This window comes from Solea solea, chromosome 16 (assembly GCF_958295425.1).
Source record: "Solea solea chromosome 16, fSolSol10.1, whole genome shotgun sequence".
NCBI lineage: Eukaryota > Metazoa > Chordata > Actinopteri > Pleuronectiformes > Soleidae > Solea > Solea solea.
This window is the reverse complement of record NC_081149.1, coordinates 14,886,020-14,903,621: the sequence shown is the minus strand read 5'-3', so window position 1 is coordinate 14,903,621 and position 17,602 is coordinate 14,886,020. Positions and strand designations below refer to the sequence as shown.

General features: G+C 43.7%; 1 protein-coding gene across 4 annotated transcripts in view; it reads right to left on the bottom strand.

Moving 5' to 3' along the window:
* Positions 1 to 15,470, bottom strand: part of LOC131475180 (adenylate cyclase type 9-like) — a 36,825-nt gene extending 21,355 nt beyond the window's left edge. For 2 of the 4 annotated variants that reach the window (XM_058653097.1, XM_058653100.1), the window contains exons 1-2: positions 15,150 to 15,470; positions 12,104 to 14,681 (exon numbers count right to left, since the gene is read on the bottom strand). In XM_058653097.1, coding sequence (XP_058509080.1) covers positions 12,104 to 13,913 — 1,810 coding nt within the window. In that variant the 5' untranslated portion in view covers positions 13,914 to 14,681; positions 15,150 to 15,470. Of the gene's footprint in view, positions 1 to 12,103; positions 14,682 to 14,819; positions 15,003 to 15,149 lie in introns of those variants that run through there. The other 2 variants (XM_058653099.1, XM_058653098.1) reach the window with 2 other exon arrangements.
* Positions 15,471 to 17,602: the final 2,132 nt, after the last annotated feature.

The following is a 17,602-nucleotide window of genomic DNA, read 5'->3' as shown; positions in this document are numbered from 1 at the left end:
CATATGCATACAAGCCCATTCCACAGTCCATTCTAGTAGTCGTGATTACTCACCAGGAATTTGCCCTTTTATGCAGCCCCCCAAAAATCTTTTTTATGTCAAATAACTTCAAGCAAGTTTTCACAGTTACTGTCTTCTCAGTTATTTCTTTTGACCAAAACAAGAGTGCAAAGTTACTGCATTCAGTCTTGTATGTTGCTAGTGGTCGTCCGTGCTGGGTCCACGTAGAATGCCGTGGCAACTGGCCAATTGGTGACAAACTCTCACACCATGGGGACCCTAGTGGACCACTGCAGAATTGCACACATGGAAAATATGACCTGGGCCTCAAATAGAGTGTTTCGAATGAAACAATTCGGTATGGTACGTTTTTTTTTTTTTCCATTTCCATTAGGAATTGCACCAAAAATAACTGTCCCCAACCGTTCTATTTTTTGGTACCCCTCCCTTGGGGGGTAACAGTAAAGGCACAGTACGTATGGAGCTAGACTCTCAAGAGGCAGCTGATTGGGCGACAGAAAAGCATCACTTTTCCCTTGGGACCGGTGTTTCTTCAGCACCTGCAGTCTCTTCTCATACAAACAGCCACAAACGGAGGAGAAAAAAACAAGCTGGCCACAGCGCACACCGGTCGAAACGCAAGGCTGAACCACGATGGAAACGCGGGTTAACTGAAGCTGAACTAAGAAGATCCATTTGATTTCATGGTTAAGCACAGAAACAAGGGCCTGCTCGTCAGTTACACAATGAAGCTGCAGCAAGATTAAAAAATTTAATAAAAATAGAGATGGAGACAGAGAGGAGGCGAGACAGAGAGAGAATAATTGAAAGTGATAAAAGGATGTGGAATGACCTCTGTTGGGAATATGTCAGGCACTTAGCGCATGCACACACACATGCACACACATTAATTCAGAAATAGCCTTTAGGAGTGACAGCAGTGGGAATACTTGGGGCTAAAAAGCATGAGGAAGGAAAAGCAGGTGACAGCCAGAGGGACACAAAAGGGTCGTCACTTTAAAGCCAATGGATGGAGCTGGTCTTGAGGCATCTTAGAGAGAAGAAAACAGCTTTACCACAAGGTTTTTTTTATATATATATATATAGAAGGGCTCCCAAGAGGGAGCTGTGCTGAGTTTTGTTACTGTCCAAAAAATCCGACATAAAGGGTAAAACTGACATTTGATCCAAGTAGAACTGGCTACAAGACCTCATTGCTTTATTCATCTGTTGCCCAAAAACTATTAATAATACATCAGTGAGGCACAACAATCCACTGAGTGACACTTTCCATCCTTACAATAAACTTGACCACTATAGCTTACATTGTGTTTGGCACACAAGCAATGTCTACTGCGGTTTTGAGTTTGCTGGACATCACGGTGCCCAGATATTGTCCCTGTTGTAAGGGAATTATTTTTACCTTTTTCAAATCAATAAAAATATCTGCGATATGTCTGTAACGATGTGTGTCTCCGGGGGAAAACCAATAGGCCACAGATAGGACAGGAAGTGAGGAAGCATTACAAAGTGGAAAGTGTTATTGGTCTTTTTATGAGATTGGTAAAGAAGGAAAATGTGCTTTCGATCTATTCTTCTGTTATTATTTTGTCAGATGAGAGATGGAGGAGGATTATCAAAGGAAAATGAAAACAGGTTTTTAGAGGGAGACTAGAACAACCACACGGGGGTTTAAGCCTCTGCAGGTCATGTGGTGCTTTTAATAAAAATGATTTAGTGTTGACTTATGGCTAGAAACCATCCATCCATCCATCTTCTACCACTTTATCCTCCACAGCGGGGTACACCCTGTCCAGGTCACCAGTCCATCACAGGGCCACATATAGAGACCAACAACCATCCACTCTCACACCTATGAAACAATTGACCTAATCCCCATATTGCATGTTTTTGAACTGTGGGAGGAAGCTGGGGAACCTGAAGAAAACCCACGCACACACGGTGAGAACATGCAAACTCCATGCAGGACCAGGTCTTGAACCCAGGACTTCTTGCTGCAGAAGAGTGCTAAACAATACACCAAGAAAGAAAGACCCTGACCACATGTTTAATAGTAATAAGTGAGTCTTATGCTAAAGTTAAGACATTCTCAAACTGCACCATGCAGTGCACCATAAATTTGTGCAGGCTGAGCACAGGAAGAGGCTTCATGGTGGACTGGCTCCCCGTCATCTTCACTCATTCATAATTAACACAGCCATTTATCTCACACACACACACACACACATACTCCTGCTGCGCACACTAACGAGACACTACGGCCCACAAACAAGCACAGGGCGTGGCTGGAGGTGTGGGTGTTTGGTGAACCTGAATGTAAAGTGTGTCAGTGTGTACGCATGTAGGAGGGTGAATAGAGAGTGTGTGGCTGTGACTGTCGCTAGGTAGGTCCCTGCGTCAAGGTCTGTAAAGGTTTGTGTGTGTCCGATGGGGGAAGTGCAGGCAATTGTCTATACAGCCTCGATCACAATGGGGAAAAGATAAGGATGCGTCAGTGACTCATGACCCTGACCTCCTGTATGTACAGTATCGCCCAAGCATCTGCATGACGATGAGGAGAGCTAGCATAAGCCATGCACACACAGTTACACGACTTCCAGAGTCAGTGGATCACTGTGCATCTCACTGTGACCCACGACTACACAGTCAGTGTGCAGTGTTGTGTAGAGTTTTTGCCGTCGTGAGACAAAACGCACAAAATCAGGTTTAACTTAGCTCAATTTTATGTCCGCAGGTTGACCACTGCACATTTACTAAAGCAGTGCTGTCTGATCTACAGCCATAAACCATCAACCACTCACACAGTGGTGTGAGGACCTATTGGAATTCCTAGAATTATTTTCTTCCCCTCAAAGGATCACATTTTTGACAAACTTAACGTTCAAAATCAGAGCTGGTGAAATGCGGATAAGGAAAGCCGCAATTAAGTTAAACCAAATTTCACAAAATGTGGAAAAAACCTATTGGGACCATGACCTCAACTCAACAGGAAGTCTCTGCGATTTGAACGTTTTGTAAATGACGAAGCTCGTCTGAGATAAGAAAAAGCATCCATTTGTTCTAGACACACCAAAGGTGAAAAGTTATCAAAAGGTCAGCAGATTTCAAAAGGGCGTGGCCAAGGCAACCCTTGGAAATTTGGCGAATTTTGACCATTTGCCACGAAACAGGAAGTGAGCTGCATCTTCGCCGTACATTGACCAATCGGCTCAAAACATGAGCACATGAAAACTGAGTCAAAGGCATAGTGCCACATGATGGCAGGGCGGAGGCTGCGAGGGCCCGCACAATGCTGCTTGTTTAGATTTGGTTTCATGTCTCCAGTCGACTGCTGAACTTATATTGTAATAGCACCGTCACTTGTGACATCTGTGTTAATGTTGTACTGTTCTTCCTCCTGCCTCGCCCTCTCTCTGATGAATCGCTACTGTGCTCCTGTCTGTTCAGGTTTCTGCGTTTCTGTCACCCCCGTCTCTCTGAAAGGACGGGGTGTCGTGTCGTCGCTGAAAATGAAAATGAAAAGAGGAAAGTGGGGTCTGCTAGACAGTTTTTTTTTTTTTTTACACTTGGCAACTGCCAAATGCTGATCGTGAGCTGATTACCACTACTTGCCAAAACTTGTCAGTGAGTAACTTATTGGGCTGAAACTCTTGTCGGACAAATGAGGCTCTAGCCAAATATACGGCTCATCTCACTCTGAGCCAAGACGGCTGCACCCAATGTACAGGGAGAGAACAACAACAGGGGAGACGCTTTTGTATTTGCTTTAAAATCTTTAAGTTTGACAATGCATTGAGTATCTTTGTGCATCTTCTGTGAACATTCACTTCACATGTTCAACACGGGGTCACTCAAAAAAAGACGTTTCGGCCTTCAGCACAACATGAAGGCCAGAGATTCAGCTGAGTAAAGTCAGCTTGGCCCTTCACTCCCAGTCAGAGCCCCAGTCCCTCTGTCTACTGAGAGCCTCCTGTTACCAGTTCACTCTCAATGCTATCACCATGGAAATTAACCTTGGTGGGTCCCGGGGAGCAGAGCTGAAGTGTGCACGTGTGCATGTGGCCCAATGTGTCGTGCTGAGTCACACAAAAACCACCGAACAAGATGAACCGAGTGAGAGAACTCCAGTCGATCGGGTATGTTTATTTCTCCCTTTATTACCTTGTTTGTACAAGCCCTTTCCTCCGTTTAGCTCTCATCAAAGATAAGTTACAGTATATTTGCATGGAGATAAACAAAACACATTATCTCAGCACATTTACTTAAACACTTTGGCCTGCAATCAAGGAGCGAGCAGCCAAAAGATTCATTTACAAACTTATATGATATTACAGCAAGATCCACAGAGACCACATCGGCTCATAATAGGTTAGGTGGGACCTGGGGTCTTAGTATTTTAATTCAATATCTAATGATTACCACTCAGTGTGTGTCGTGCTCTGTTTGTGTTTTATGTTTTTAAATGTTTGCTTCATTACTGTAGAGCACTTTTTAAAAATGAAATCTCTTTTGTCCAAACCCAGACATCCTGTATTATATGAAACGGCATAAATATGCCTATATACCTTTACATCTGTACAACAATATTATTGTATTACAATAATCACAGATGGTCCACAATGCAAGGGTAAGGATTTTTGTAACAAGAATAAAATAAGAAAAAAAAGATACCAGAGTCTTTCTTCCAGACCGTATCATCTCATATTCACGACATCCGAGCATTTCCCGATGTCAGCGTTGCCAGTGATGCCCCTAAAATGTCCTAGTGGCTTTTGAAGCATAGGAACCAAGACGTGCACATCGCGTAGCATGTTGCACTGCGCATTCTACACGTCATACTAATGCGATTGTTCTACGGGCTCAGCGTGTCCGCTGCTTGCATGTGTGGCTCCTCATCAGACAGACAGACAGTGGTATGAGGATCTTTGACATCCAGGATCATGTGTCAGAAGCAGAACACTTCAGCATAGAGCCAAGAGGACAGCTGTCCCCTAGAGGAGGGGGAAGAGGTCTGCCGGGGTCCACTGACGCTTGTCAGTATTAAGTGGAGCACAACAGTCAGTGTACATGGATGCTCAGAGTGCAAATCGTCCAAGAGTACCAGTTAAGTATAAAGCACAATGGAGCTCTTGTTTTTTCAGTAATATGGGTTATGCTTTTGAGCCATTTATGTCAAATACAAATATGTTATTGCTTGCTGGGTTGAAGCAGCAAGCCATGTCCTCCTGAATAAGCACCGATTGGCACAGTCATGCTCAATAAACGTCAGTGCGTTTCCATGCAAAGTTAAATCTATGACTAGGCCGTTTAATTGGACTACTGTCCTTGTCGCAGTATACAAGCACTTACAGGAATCTTTGTCCTACATGGCCCCTTTCAGCACCATTGTGAATCTTCCTACCATCCGTGAACATTAAAAGTTTTAATTATTTGAGCTGGCAAAGCATAACCTCAGTCTCCGCATCAGTACAAAAATGTGTGCCGGTCAGGGGTTGTTTTTCTCATCATCGTCTCCTTCTGTGTACTGACTTCCTCTGTTATTTCCAGGTCAAAGGTGAGACATGTGGAGGATGGGCAGAGCACTCAGGCCAGCTTGAGTCCGACTGAATATTTATATGCAGTAATTGGATTCCCAACTGAATTATCTGGGTGCTTTAATCCAATTATGAGAAATTTAATTTGGTACAATTTTAGTCAGACAAACAAGTTATGTATTTTGAATGTGGTTTTGGTCGGAGAAACAATATTCCTTTCTTTCGAACGTCATTTACTGCTGCTATTAAATCACAGACCTTCCATAACATTGCCACTGCGGCCTGATGTTTGCAGAGCGCGATGAGGGAAGCTGAAAACGCCACAGACGTGCTCAGTATAAGAGTGTGTTGCTGCAGGGTGCAATGCCACGCTGTGCTGAGCTATAATTCATAATACAGGCTGATGTTGTTCAAAACAGTGTGATACATTGTGCCATTACTCTCACGGCAGGGCTGGAACCTACCACGCAGGGGCAAGGTGTTTTCGGGCACAACGTGGCCACCACAAAATCTGCTTAGTGTCCCAACATCACACTCGCCTCCCTAACATCAGCAGGAGGGGCCACTATAGAACACAGTAAGCTGTATTATATTACTAATAATAATAATAACAGGAAGTATTTAGCACTATTTCTATGAGCCATCCCAACAGATGCCAGCAATGCCTAACCACACTACTCACTTTTCATGTAGAAAAACACAGTTTGAAGCTTTTCTCGTGATTAAAACAAGATTTCTGATCGTTTCAGCTTCTTAAATGTGAATGTCTTCTGGTTTCTTTGCTCCATATAACAAAGACATTCGAGAACATCATCATTTCCAGGTTTGACAAACACTGGTCAACAGTTGTCAGCATTTTTGTGACATTTTACGGACCAAACGATATAATAATAACAGATGAATCGATTATGAAAATACTTTCTAAAACTAAGCAGATATCTACAGAGGAAAGATTCAGGTACCTGTTTTATTTGCACGAGCATGGCCGGTTTACCTGAATGGTCACGCGATAGATATTCTGAGGCGTGTAAATATAGATACCGATCATTGCAGCTCTTGACACAGATAATTAGAAAGTGCTCAAATGAGAACTCAGTCGTATATATCTGCCGCCTCTTACCCCACAGACAGAATGGGCCACTCCACTCAGAGAATTCCACTTCACCGTTGACCCCTCCTGTCTTCACTCGGACTGAACGGTGTGTGTGCATACTGAATTGGACTTGAGAGTCTAGACGAAAATTATGCCAGGTATTTGACTGCTGGCAGGGTGAGAGGACAGCTGTGTATATATTAGGGTGAAAGAGTCAAACCATTTCACTTTTTGTCAAGTGCAGCAGTGTGCAGAAAGCACACACTCAGAAATGAGGTCCCACCTCATTAGGATCACACCTTAGTCCTGAAAAGGTGAGCGGTTAAACACGATCCTGAAGAGGTTAAAAAAATAATAATAATACGTATACACACGCACAATCCAGAGGCTTAAATGTGCACAGAGTTTCCCTTCCTCTGTCTCTGGTTCACACTAGAGCTCAACACTAAGCAAAAGTAAATAAAAATGAATGCCTGTGTAGACATGCGAGTCTCCCAGAAGAACAAATGGCCCGTCCATAACTAATATGTTCTGTTCTGCAGAGCATGGAGTAATAGGGCTCGAGTGAAACGACACAGATCATTAATCACCACGACTATTTGAAGCTTTGTTCTGCTCAGTGCTCAAATCAGTCCAACTGTAGCTTATCAATTACTGTATCGAAGGCCCAGGAGTGGAGAGGGAATGTGGACAAATTAATATAATGGACCGGAGTACAAATTATTTTTATAGTTAGCACAACCCTTGGCCTTGGCCGACTGTCTTCGATATCGACGTGACATGAAAATATCTCTTCGTGCCTCATCATAAATAAACACAGCCATGGCAGCCTCATTACAGGCAAATCAATATCATTTGCTTAGATGAAAACGGCTCGCTGGCAAGCAGATGATGGGGTTTTTTTTTTTTGGGATCAGGAATAACGCCAGGCCCGTGTGGGAAGACATGATGATGGGAGAATTAACAACATTAATCACTTTAGCCAAGAAGATTATCTAGTCTTGCGTAATTAGAAATCCCCCCATGGGGCCAAAGAGCGGAGAGAGCGGGGCATGAAGGGATATACTGTACGAAGCTGCCCAGCACCGCCTCACTTAGCAGTGAAGTTAGAAAAGGTCAGAATTCTCAAATTTAAACCTGAAAACATGCCTTTACCCTAGAGGGAGCCGGATACTGAGATCATAGTGTGCCTAAACCCAAAGAGTATTAATAGACAGGGGCTGGTGTATTTAATTAATGTACAGTTACTACATTGGATCATCAAAGTAGAGCTGTGGTGTTTATGCATTACCACCAGCCTGGAAAATCCACATCAGCAAAGATGTAGCAGGATGCATAATAAACAGGGAGACTCATCTACCTTAACTTAAACATTCACTCTCTTTTTCTACCCACTCCTGGGGGGGAAATCTCTCTCTCTCACTATGAGCACCAGCTAGTCGCACTGGGAAATGTCTGCACCAAATGTTTTCTGGAGGTTTCCATTCATATAGGCAGCGCGATATCGTCTGGCTCGTGTGTTCACAACAGTAGAACAAGCAGAATTCCTCTGAAGGATGCTTCAAGCCGCCCTTATACATCTCTAATCATTTTCTAGTGTCTCAGATCAAAGGCTTTTGCACAGCAGATGTAATTCACACACTAATAACAGCGAGAGAATTTCGCTAAGCAATATTGCAGCTATTATTACTGAGGTCAATTTGTTATTGTTGTTAACGGCATGACATTAAAAATTAGAAATATTCAAATAAGCAGCACTGGGCCTGTTTAAAAAAAGGGTCTTCCTTAACGCTCCATCATGCCGTGTGGATTTATTTTGATTTTCTGGTTGTAGAATTCTCAATTCTCCCTCTTTTTCCAAGACAACTCCATCTTTTGATATCTAGCAATTATTTATTGTTTAGGAATTACGGTACTGAGAAGCTGACGTCACAAACATGTGACGTGCTGGTGAATCTTGTCTGTGATTGGACGGTCGTTCCGTGGAAGTCTACCATAACGACATAAGTATATATATATATATATATATATCTCTCTGCTTTCCTGTAGATTTTGAATGAATTTTCTAGATATCTTAAACGGTCTAGGAGTTATGGTAATGAGAAATACCCATGCCAATACCAGCTCATTTCTCAATCCTTATTCTCTTAATTACATCGTGCATAATGAGAACAGTGAGGGTGCGTCAAAATGCCAAGTTATTCCCAATTATATGCCATTTATTTGCATCACTGTTATGACTTCTACATCTGCTCTGTTCCTGTTGATTAAACACAACCCTCTGCCAACATTAGCTAAGAGACCCTTCCTTTCATCTTTCAATTAGATTTTCTTTGAAAATAACAGCATCTTGAAAACCATCGCGTCGTCAGTAGAAAGATAATAGGACCCCTCTGTTGTTGCTTCCGAAATGGATAACCTTCAGCAGGTGTCAGAAGGGTAGAACACTGCCAAGTACATTCCAGGAAAAGTGGATCAGATACAGCCTCAATTTTTCTGTAATGAAAAGACACATGTTGTCTTGGCCCCTTATAGAGACAAACACACCATGAGACTTGTTCAAAACAGCTTTTGAAAACGATCCTTCCAGTGAGATGTGAATCTGTTTATCTCCATCTTTATTTTCTGGCTGGTAGCAAATATAGTAACCTTGGGTTCTTCAATTGACGGACAACTGAATAATCAGACGAGAATCAATGAAGAACAATTGATTCTCATCAACAGTTCTTGTCAACAATCGATTGACAAGGGCAGTCAAATACCTGGCATCATTTCCGTCTAGCGGGAATGAAAACTGAGCTACGACACATCCATTTGTTGCTAAACCCACAGGCCTCGGGTCAGTGTTGAGGAGTCGACAGGATGCAGCTGGAACACCGAGATGCTAAGCTACGGTGGTTGAACCCTGTGAGAACTTCTGCTACAATGTGTAATGAATATGATACGGAACGCGATAAATGGTCCACGATACCAATAATATCACAATACGATGATTCTTCTTCTGTGATAATCAATATGTAGCGATACATCACAATATCTGTCTAACTGAAGAAAACATTTCTCTACTTATTAACAACAAGAGAACAAAGTGCATAAAGTCTATGTATTGAACGTGGATGGGGCATCTCTTAGCGCAGCTTTCTCCGCTTAAACTCCTGCTTCTTCAGCCAGGTAACTTCCGCCCAGGTATCCCTCATTTATCTGAGCAGTGCCACCGCAAGGAGACGTGGAGTAGTGACGCCTTGTGAGGGAAACATCACAATACTAGGCAGCTGCATGGTTCTGAGTGTATAGTTTAAAGCAACAGTCAAACAACAGCAACTAGCCCCAGTCAGGATCCATGCCTCCTGGAATAGGCTGGAATATTACCCAGGTGATTTACACAGACTGAGCTATACTTGACAGCGGAGGAAATTTTTCAGCACTAGAGAACCACTCTCTCCCGACAGCCAGCTCTCTCACTGGCATAGCAAATCTACAGGGACGGAATAAATCTTAGGAGGGTGAAGTGAATACATGATGTAGGCAAGAAAGGAGTGGAGGAGGAGGAGGGGTGATAAACCTGTGAGTAACACATTTATCCATATGACAAAAAAAAAAAACACTCGTAAACAAAAAGCACTTTTTCCTCCATCTTGGCCTTTGATTGGTCACAGAAGTGATTAATGTGTGAACCCTTCAGTGTACACTTCAGTTGCTAATTTAAGGAAAGCATTGCCAGTTCATACTAATCACTACCCAGAATGCACTGTACAGAAATATGTCATGCAGCCTCCAAGGAGACACATTTAGCCTCTACTGAAACAAAAATCCACTTGTACTGTCAACTCAAAGTGCAGATGTACATTAGCAGTTCCACTGCCACTTCACTGCAGGTAATAATGATTCAGCAAGCCTTAAATTATGAAAAGAGCCATTAAGGCAACATTCATTTGAACTCCAGCAAGCATATCCTATAAGTCAAGTAAATGGGAGGCAAGAAAAACGAGACGAGATCGAGAGGTGGAGCACATACAAGCGTCTCTCAAGAGAAGACAGCAGTTACATTAAGTTGTAAAGCGATCCACCGGGGTTGAAGGCGAGGTTAACATAACAGAACAGGACACAATGAGGACGTCTGGAAGGCAATGTAATTGAAGAAGAGAAGAAAGACTGAGCAGACACTGTGTGGAGGGGAGGCAGAGGAAGAAGATGGCGCCTGCCTGTGATACTGTTAGTTAATGCCAACACCACAGCCCATTTCTGCTGGGCACAGTACGTGATGATAAAAGTCTGTGTTAACCTTGGCGATGCCCACGTTTGATTCACTTGGGGTTAGGGTCAACTGCTGATAAGTAGTCATTTCCTCTGGAGATGGCAGAGAGGACATTACAAGACATAAACATCAGCACATAAAAACGCCAACGTTTGTGTGGGTCATTGGGGCATTATTATAGCAAAAAGTGTTGCAGCCAAATTCTGATGACCTTGGAGGTACACGGTAATATTACTAGGAACTTAAAGGTCCAGTGCGTAAGAATTAGTCACATCTACTGTAATGGTGAGATGGCAGACTGTTCATTCACTCCTCCTTTTCCCAAGCACAACAGCAAACTATGATGGCCTTTGCATCCCAGAAAGAAAATTACTCTTCTGCACTGGCATAGAAAACCTCCGTTTTAAAGCGAGATGATTTGTCTGTTTGGGCTGCTGTAGAAACACCTCAGAGGTTAAATCTAATGGCGCTTTTCCACTCTACAGCTGAAGCACGGCACAGCTCGACCCTCCGTGGTTTGGTTAGTTTTCCATTACTCTAGTACCGCCTCAACGTGCGCGGGGTCATCATACCACGGCTGCACGAAAATGCCTTGACGTTGTTTTATTTGGGACACAGACACACAAGCTAGTGTACTTAATCGTTAGGATCAGTTAATTAAAAAGATAAGATCAGTACTTCCTGCATGACTGGAGTGCAGACTCCATCTAACACAGTCGCTGATTTAAAATATACAGCTGAATGGGTTGTGCTGGGGCTCACAATCGCCTACTTTTGGCAGTGCTGTCAAAATATATTGAGATATTAAAAATTTCCTGTTAAAAGTTCGAGATAAAAACATTTTTAAGTTCCGGATTTTTAAGTCTTTTTAACTTATCTACAATTTTTCAGTTTGATTCCTGTGTCGGGCAACGCAGTCATGACTCTTCCAGTGACGACACTCTCTGACCAATCAGTGGCCGGCAGTCTGTTGGTATCACACTTAGTGTCGGCTGAGCTTGCCTGAAACCTCACCAGAGCATGGAAAAGAAAAAAGCTGAGTAGAGTCGAGCCGTGTCGAACTGCATAGTGGAAAAGCGCCAGGAAAACAAAACCCCCTAAATATAACACACTGGTCCTTTAAACAATAAAGAGGACTCTTCTTTAAAACAAACTGAGACAGGAAATTACACTGAGAAAAAGGAAATTGTTAACACCTACCTTTAAGCTGGTCAGCCACCACACTTTGTCCTATTCTCTCAGTGACCTGTCCATCTTCCTGCAGGTAGCGGTCATCCAGGAAGTTGGCGGTGGCCTGTGATAAGTGGACCTTCCCTGCTACCCCCAGCTGCTCCATGAGGTTGGCCAGGTTGACATCATTTGACCACACATCAAACTTGAAGCGTTTCATGCCCAGGATACCACACAGCACAGTGCCAGTGTGGACACCTACCCTCATGTTTACCATCTCCCTCTTTTCCTGGCAAAACTGCTCAATGGCTTGGATCATGCCCAGGCCCATTTCCACACAGCAATAGGCATGATCCGGTCTCGGCTCAGGACAACCAGCCACACAGTAGTAACAGTCTCCTAAAGTGCTTATCTTTTCACAGCCAGTGAGCTCACAAAGTCTGTCAAAGCGTCCAAACAAGTCATTCAGAAGCCCCACGAGAGCGTGAGCAGATTTGTTGGCAGACATTTTCGTGAAGCCCACAATGTCGGCAAATAGGATGCTGACAGGCTCCATTCGTTTCATGTTGAAGGGTCTGAAGATTATCTGGCCTCGGGGGATGGAGGTTTTCTTGCGCTTGTTGTTTTTAGGGCTGGAGATGACAGCTGCTGCACCACTTGTAGAGTATCGTTTAACCGAGTTATCACCTATCTCTTCGTCACCCTGCTTCATCAGCTCATCAGCCACGACTCTGGGCATGACCGAGTGGATCATTCGCTCCTTCAAGGCTTTCTCCACCTCCAAATCTTTGCCATGCATTATAGCTTGCCCCACCTTCAGGAAGGTGCTGCGTGACCGCACCTCCGACATGATGAACAGGTGGATGCCGATGGCGTGGGCACAGAGGTGGAGCAAGGCTTTGGCGGGGCCCAGCCAACTTAGTGTATCCCAGTCTGTTAGGGAGGTTATACTCCAGCTCTCCTCTACCTGAGTTAGGTGCAGCCAGCCCAAACTCTCAAATAAGACGGAGTAGAAAAATCCAAGCAGGACAGAAGCATAGAGGCGAACATGGAGGACACTGTACAATAAAAGAAGAACCTCCATACAGAGGGAGAACGTTCCAACAGGAGACAGACAGGGGGCCCAGGTGTCCCCTCCAACAAGCTTGTCATAGGACAGGTTGTATGTGGGTCCCATGCCACTGAGCTCCTGTACGTCAAGTGCAGTGGGAGAGTCTTGGTCCCTGAAGCCTGATGTCTGGATCTGGGGTGCCAGTGTGAGGACGAAGGTTACGACAATGAGCAACAGAGATGCTTGGTTGTAGAAGCGTGAGTAGAGCTTAGTAAAAGTTAAGAGGAAAAGGAGGAAGCAGAAGAGGAGGAAGGACGCGGTAGGAAGGAGAAAGATAGTCCTGTTACAGCGGGAAGGGTTGGCAGCAAAGTACAGTCCCCAGAGGCAGCCAGAAGCAATCAGGTAAGAGAGGACGTAGCGGAAGCGCCGCTGGGTCTGAGGGAAACAGCGCTCTCTACAGGCGTCCTCCAGGATCGAAGAGTCAAACTTTGGGTCCCAGAAATGACCTGCGGATCTCTCAAAAAGCTGAGGCATCTTCCTGTGTGAGCGAAAGCTCCAGACTGCTAGCTTCCTGACTCCAGACTCACCAGAGCTGCAGCTCGACGAGATGCTGTACTTGCAGTGCTTGGATCCCCCGATTAAGCCTCCCCCGATTGAACCGAGCGGCCCGCCTCCATGCTTGTGTTTGACGCCGCTGCCAATCCTCACCGAGACGCCTCCATCTCCACTTGAGTCACAGCTCACTTCTGTGTTGTGAGGCAGCAGTTGTTGATGTTGAGGAGATGCCATGTTGATTATCAGTCAACACAGATGCAAACACTGTGCTGAGGGGCGTCTTAGTAACCCTTTAAAGTAACAGTACTTTGAAGGGAACATGAATGGAAAATGTAAGGCAAAAGTATTAGATCAGTGTAAAGCAACGAGAGCAATGAATGCTTTCATGGAAAGAAATTCCAGCTAGCAGTGAAGTGGCAGGAGAGACACTATCAGAACTTCCACAGATTCTGAGTTGTTCGTTATTGCCACTCTTGACGTCAGTCCCTGCATTCCTCTATGTTCCCCTGTGTTTTGACACACTTGAGACTGCAAGGTTCACTCTCTGTCTGCTGTGTTCCAGTCCAAGTCCACTCAGCTGCCTGCTGCACACCGTCAAATCACTCATTGGAAAAAATATGTGAACTCAGCACAGCATGACAAAAAAAAAGGTGTCCGAGGAGAAAAGTAAAAAATACAAAAGGGAAGTTGTGAGGTTTTTTTTAAGGAGTTTTTTTTTGTTGTTTTTGCTTACATGAATAAAAAACAAGAGAATATATCAACTGTTTTCTCTCTGTAAACAGCTGTTTGCTGTGGTGGACAATTAAAAAAAACACATACGATCAACTTTCCATTTTCAGGGCGCAGGTCAAAAAAACCCAAAAATCTTCTAGTCCTCCACACATGCTCCTCGCCTCAGGGCCTAATCACAGCAGCTCCCGTGGACGCAGCCACGTCCTTTCCTGACTTTACCCTCCGGAATCTCCGCCGTCGCCGAGTCTCCACACGCTGACGGGATCACGTCTGCAGGGGAAAACATGAATGAGACGCAGTACGCAAAACACACTCAACTATATTTGCTGAAAAAAAAAAACCTGCTTCTAGGGAATGAATGCACTGTCTTGGCTCAGTGCTGCGTCTGTATTGCTTATATTCACGCACACTCACGCGCCAAATCACAGTCCCAGCGCGCGGCACAAAAACATCCACATTCGTCCAGAGGTGTTGTGACCACGGAGGTTACGCGCTGGATTTACTCAGTGCCAATCGAGGGAGAGTTCAAATGCCGTCCACAGACTCCCTGCCTCTCTCTGGAGGAAAGTTTGCTCGTGGCAGCTTGGTCATCCTCTATTGGCAGATGACGAAAACCCACAGAGAGTCGCGTTAATTTAATAGTCTCCACCTCCGCTCCACGAACCTACCCCCCTCCCCCCCCCCCCCCCCACACACACAACACCACAATCCCTGCGGGTCACAACACAGCAGTGTTACCTTGGTCCAGCCTGCGCTTTAATTGCTTTTCATGTGATGCACATGGAGAATATCTTCATGCCTCCTTACACCTGTCCTTTTCACTCCCGAGACAAATGGGACGGATTACGGCTGCAGCATAGTCCAGCCTTCCCGTCCACGGAAAAACGGACCTGTCTTATTTATTCGTCTGACCTTCCGTGTGCGTCGACACCCGCGTGGAACCCCGTGTGCGCGACTGTCCAGGCGCAGTGGGCAACAACACCGTGACCGTAACCGCCACCATCTTCTGTGCGCTGAGTGCGCTACTGTCCAGCCACGAATAGCGTGTGTGTGCGCGCGCGAGCGTTTGTGTGTGTGTGTGTGTTGAACTAAACTCGTTTCCGTTAGATTCCTTCAAAATAAAACACTCATATGCAGTCATTCTTTGTCTAGTTCACCAAATCATCACCGTTAATTGACACTCATGTTACTGCGTTTTAGTAGTATTATAGTTTAAGTAGGATTTCAAGATAAAACAGGAGCAACAATGTCAGTGTATCAGGGCTGCAATTCCTTCATTAGTCATCAACTATTTCGATATTTGATTCATCAGTTTCAGTGGTGTTTGCCTTATTTCTCAGGTTTATCATCCTGTTGTATGAATATTGTTCTTCTGGTTTATCGTTTGACAAACCGGAAAAACAGAATATCTTTGGTTTGTGGACAAAACAAGACGTTTAAGAATACCACAATGGGCCAAACTAATCATTTGATTAAGGAAATAATCAACCAATTAATCAATAATTAAATTCAACCATTCAGTATTAAATGAAATGTTAAATGTTAAGAAAAATGTGAATTTGGTTGTGGACAAGACATTTGCGGATGTTGGAAAACAGCATTTGACATTTTACACACTTTGGGCCAAACAACTAATCAAATAAAAAATAGTCATCAGATTAATTGATCATGAAAATAATGTTAGTTAAGGCCTATTTTCATTTTTTTTTTTCAGCCATCAATTTCCCCTCCTTTCATGCCATTATTGGAAGTGATAACTACTTTGTTTTGATGTGTCATCTTCACAGTACATTTATTTCCTGAAGACTTACTCTATAACCTCAACCAAAACTATACTGGCCTAATCCTAAATCTTGACCCTAAAACTCAGCCTAACTTTAAAACATCACCTTAAAATGTAATAATTATTAAATGTAATAATTACATGATGGGGACGAGATTTTTGTCTCCATAAGCAAGACAAGTACCCATGACTATTTAAAAAGATTTAGGTCTCCCCAACATACATACACACAATTATTAAATGTTAAAATCTACCTGGCAATAAAGTAGATTAAACAACAAAACAAACATTTTACTAATTTCTTTCTACCTTTCTCCAAAGACATATTTTTTTTTTAAATGCATTTCAATGTTTAAATGCACATATTGTAAGTCCCTTTGGATAAAAGTGTCTGCTAAATGTAATGTAATGTCATTTCAGGAAATAGTCACTGTACAAAATCAAAAGTCCTCAAAGTAAGAAGCAAAACACATCTCAAAATCACAGATTACAAGAAGCATCAATGGTTTATTTTGAAAACTTCCTGCTCGGGTGTTTGCTGTTGCCTGGATGCAGGAGCAGGGAAAGGCTGAGTGTTAACGGGAGGGGGACTGTTGAGGTACAAGTGCACACACTTCAGAGGAAAGGGAACGACTGGCGCAGGTCTATTTCTGGGAAGGGTGGGGACGTTGTTGACAGCCATGTGTACAAACCTTCCTTCAGCTCACTGATGAAACCCTGTCACTTTTACGGTCTTTTTCACCAGGGAAGTCTGTATTATTTCATTTCATTCACTTCCCTTTGAGAGGAGAAAGAAAAGTCTAAATAACTCAGCTGAAATAGAATAATTGCTCTGACTGAATGCACACTTAAAGACATGTTTGATACAAACCGACTTTGGACAGAGACGAGAATAAAGAACCTGCAGCTTTAACGCTTCAGTCTTTATTCTCAGTAGAGAGAAATATTAAACATCAGAGCCCTGTTTTCAGCAGTGTGGCTTCACAGTGGAACTGTGTATTGAGAGGGACTGAGCACACTCTGTTGCAGCAGACCTGCAGTAAACACATATTCCTTGTGCAACGAATGAAAACGCTATAGTTTTATGACTTAAGAAAAGCTCAAAGACTTATTCTGCAAGTGCAAAAGTGGACTACAGGCTCTATCTATCAGTCTATCTATCTCAGTATGTATTATCTGTGTATTTATTAGTGCATCTCTCATAAAGCTCCACTGTGCAACATCCGCAACCCCAGACTTACCTCACACCTCAGGTGAGCCCGCAGAGCTTCCTGAAAGGACGACTCTGGGTCTGTATTGCGACCCTTGTCTTTCAACATTTGTTTCGGCATCTCACTACCTCGCTCAGAGAACAAGGGTTAGTGTCTTGACCTAAAGTTTGTGTGGTAAAACGGTTCACTCCGTGTCT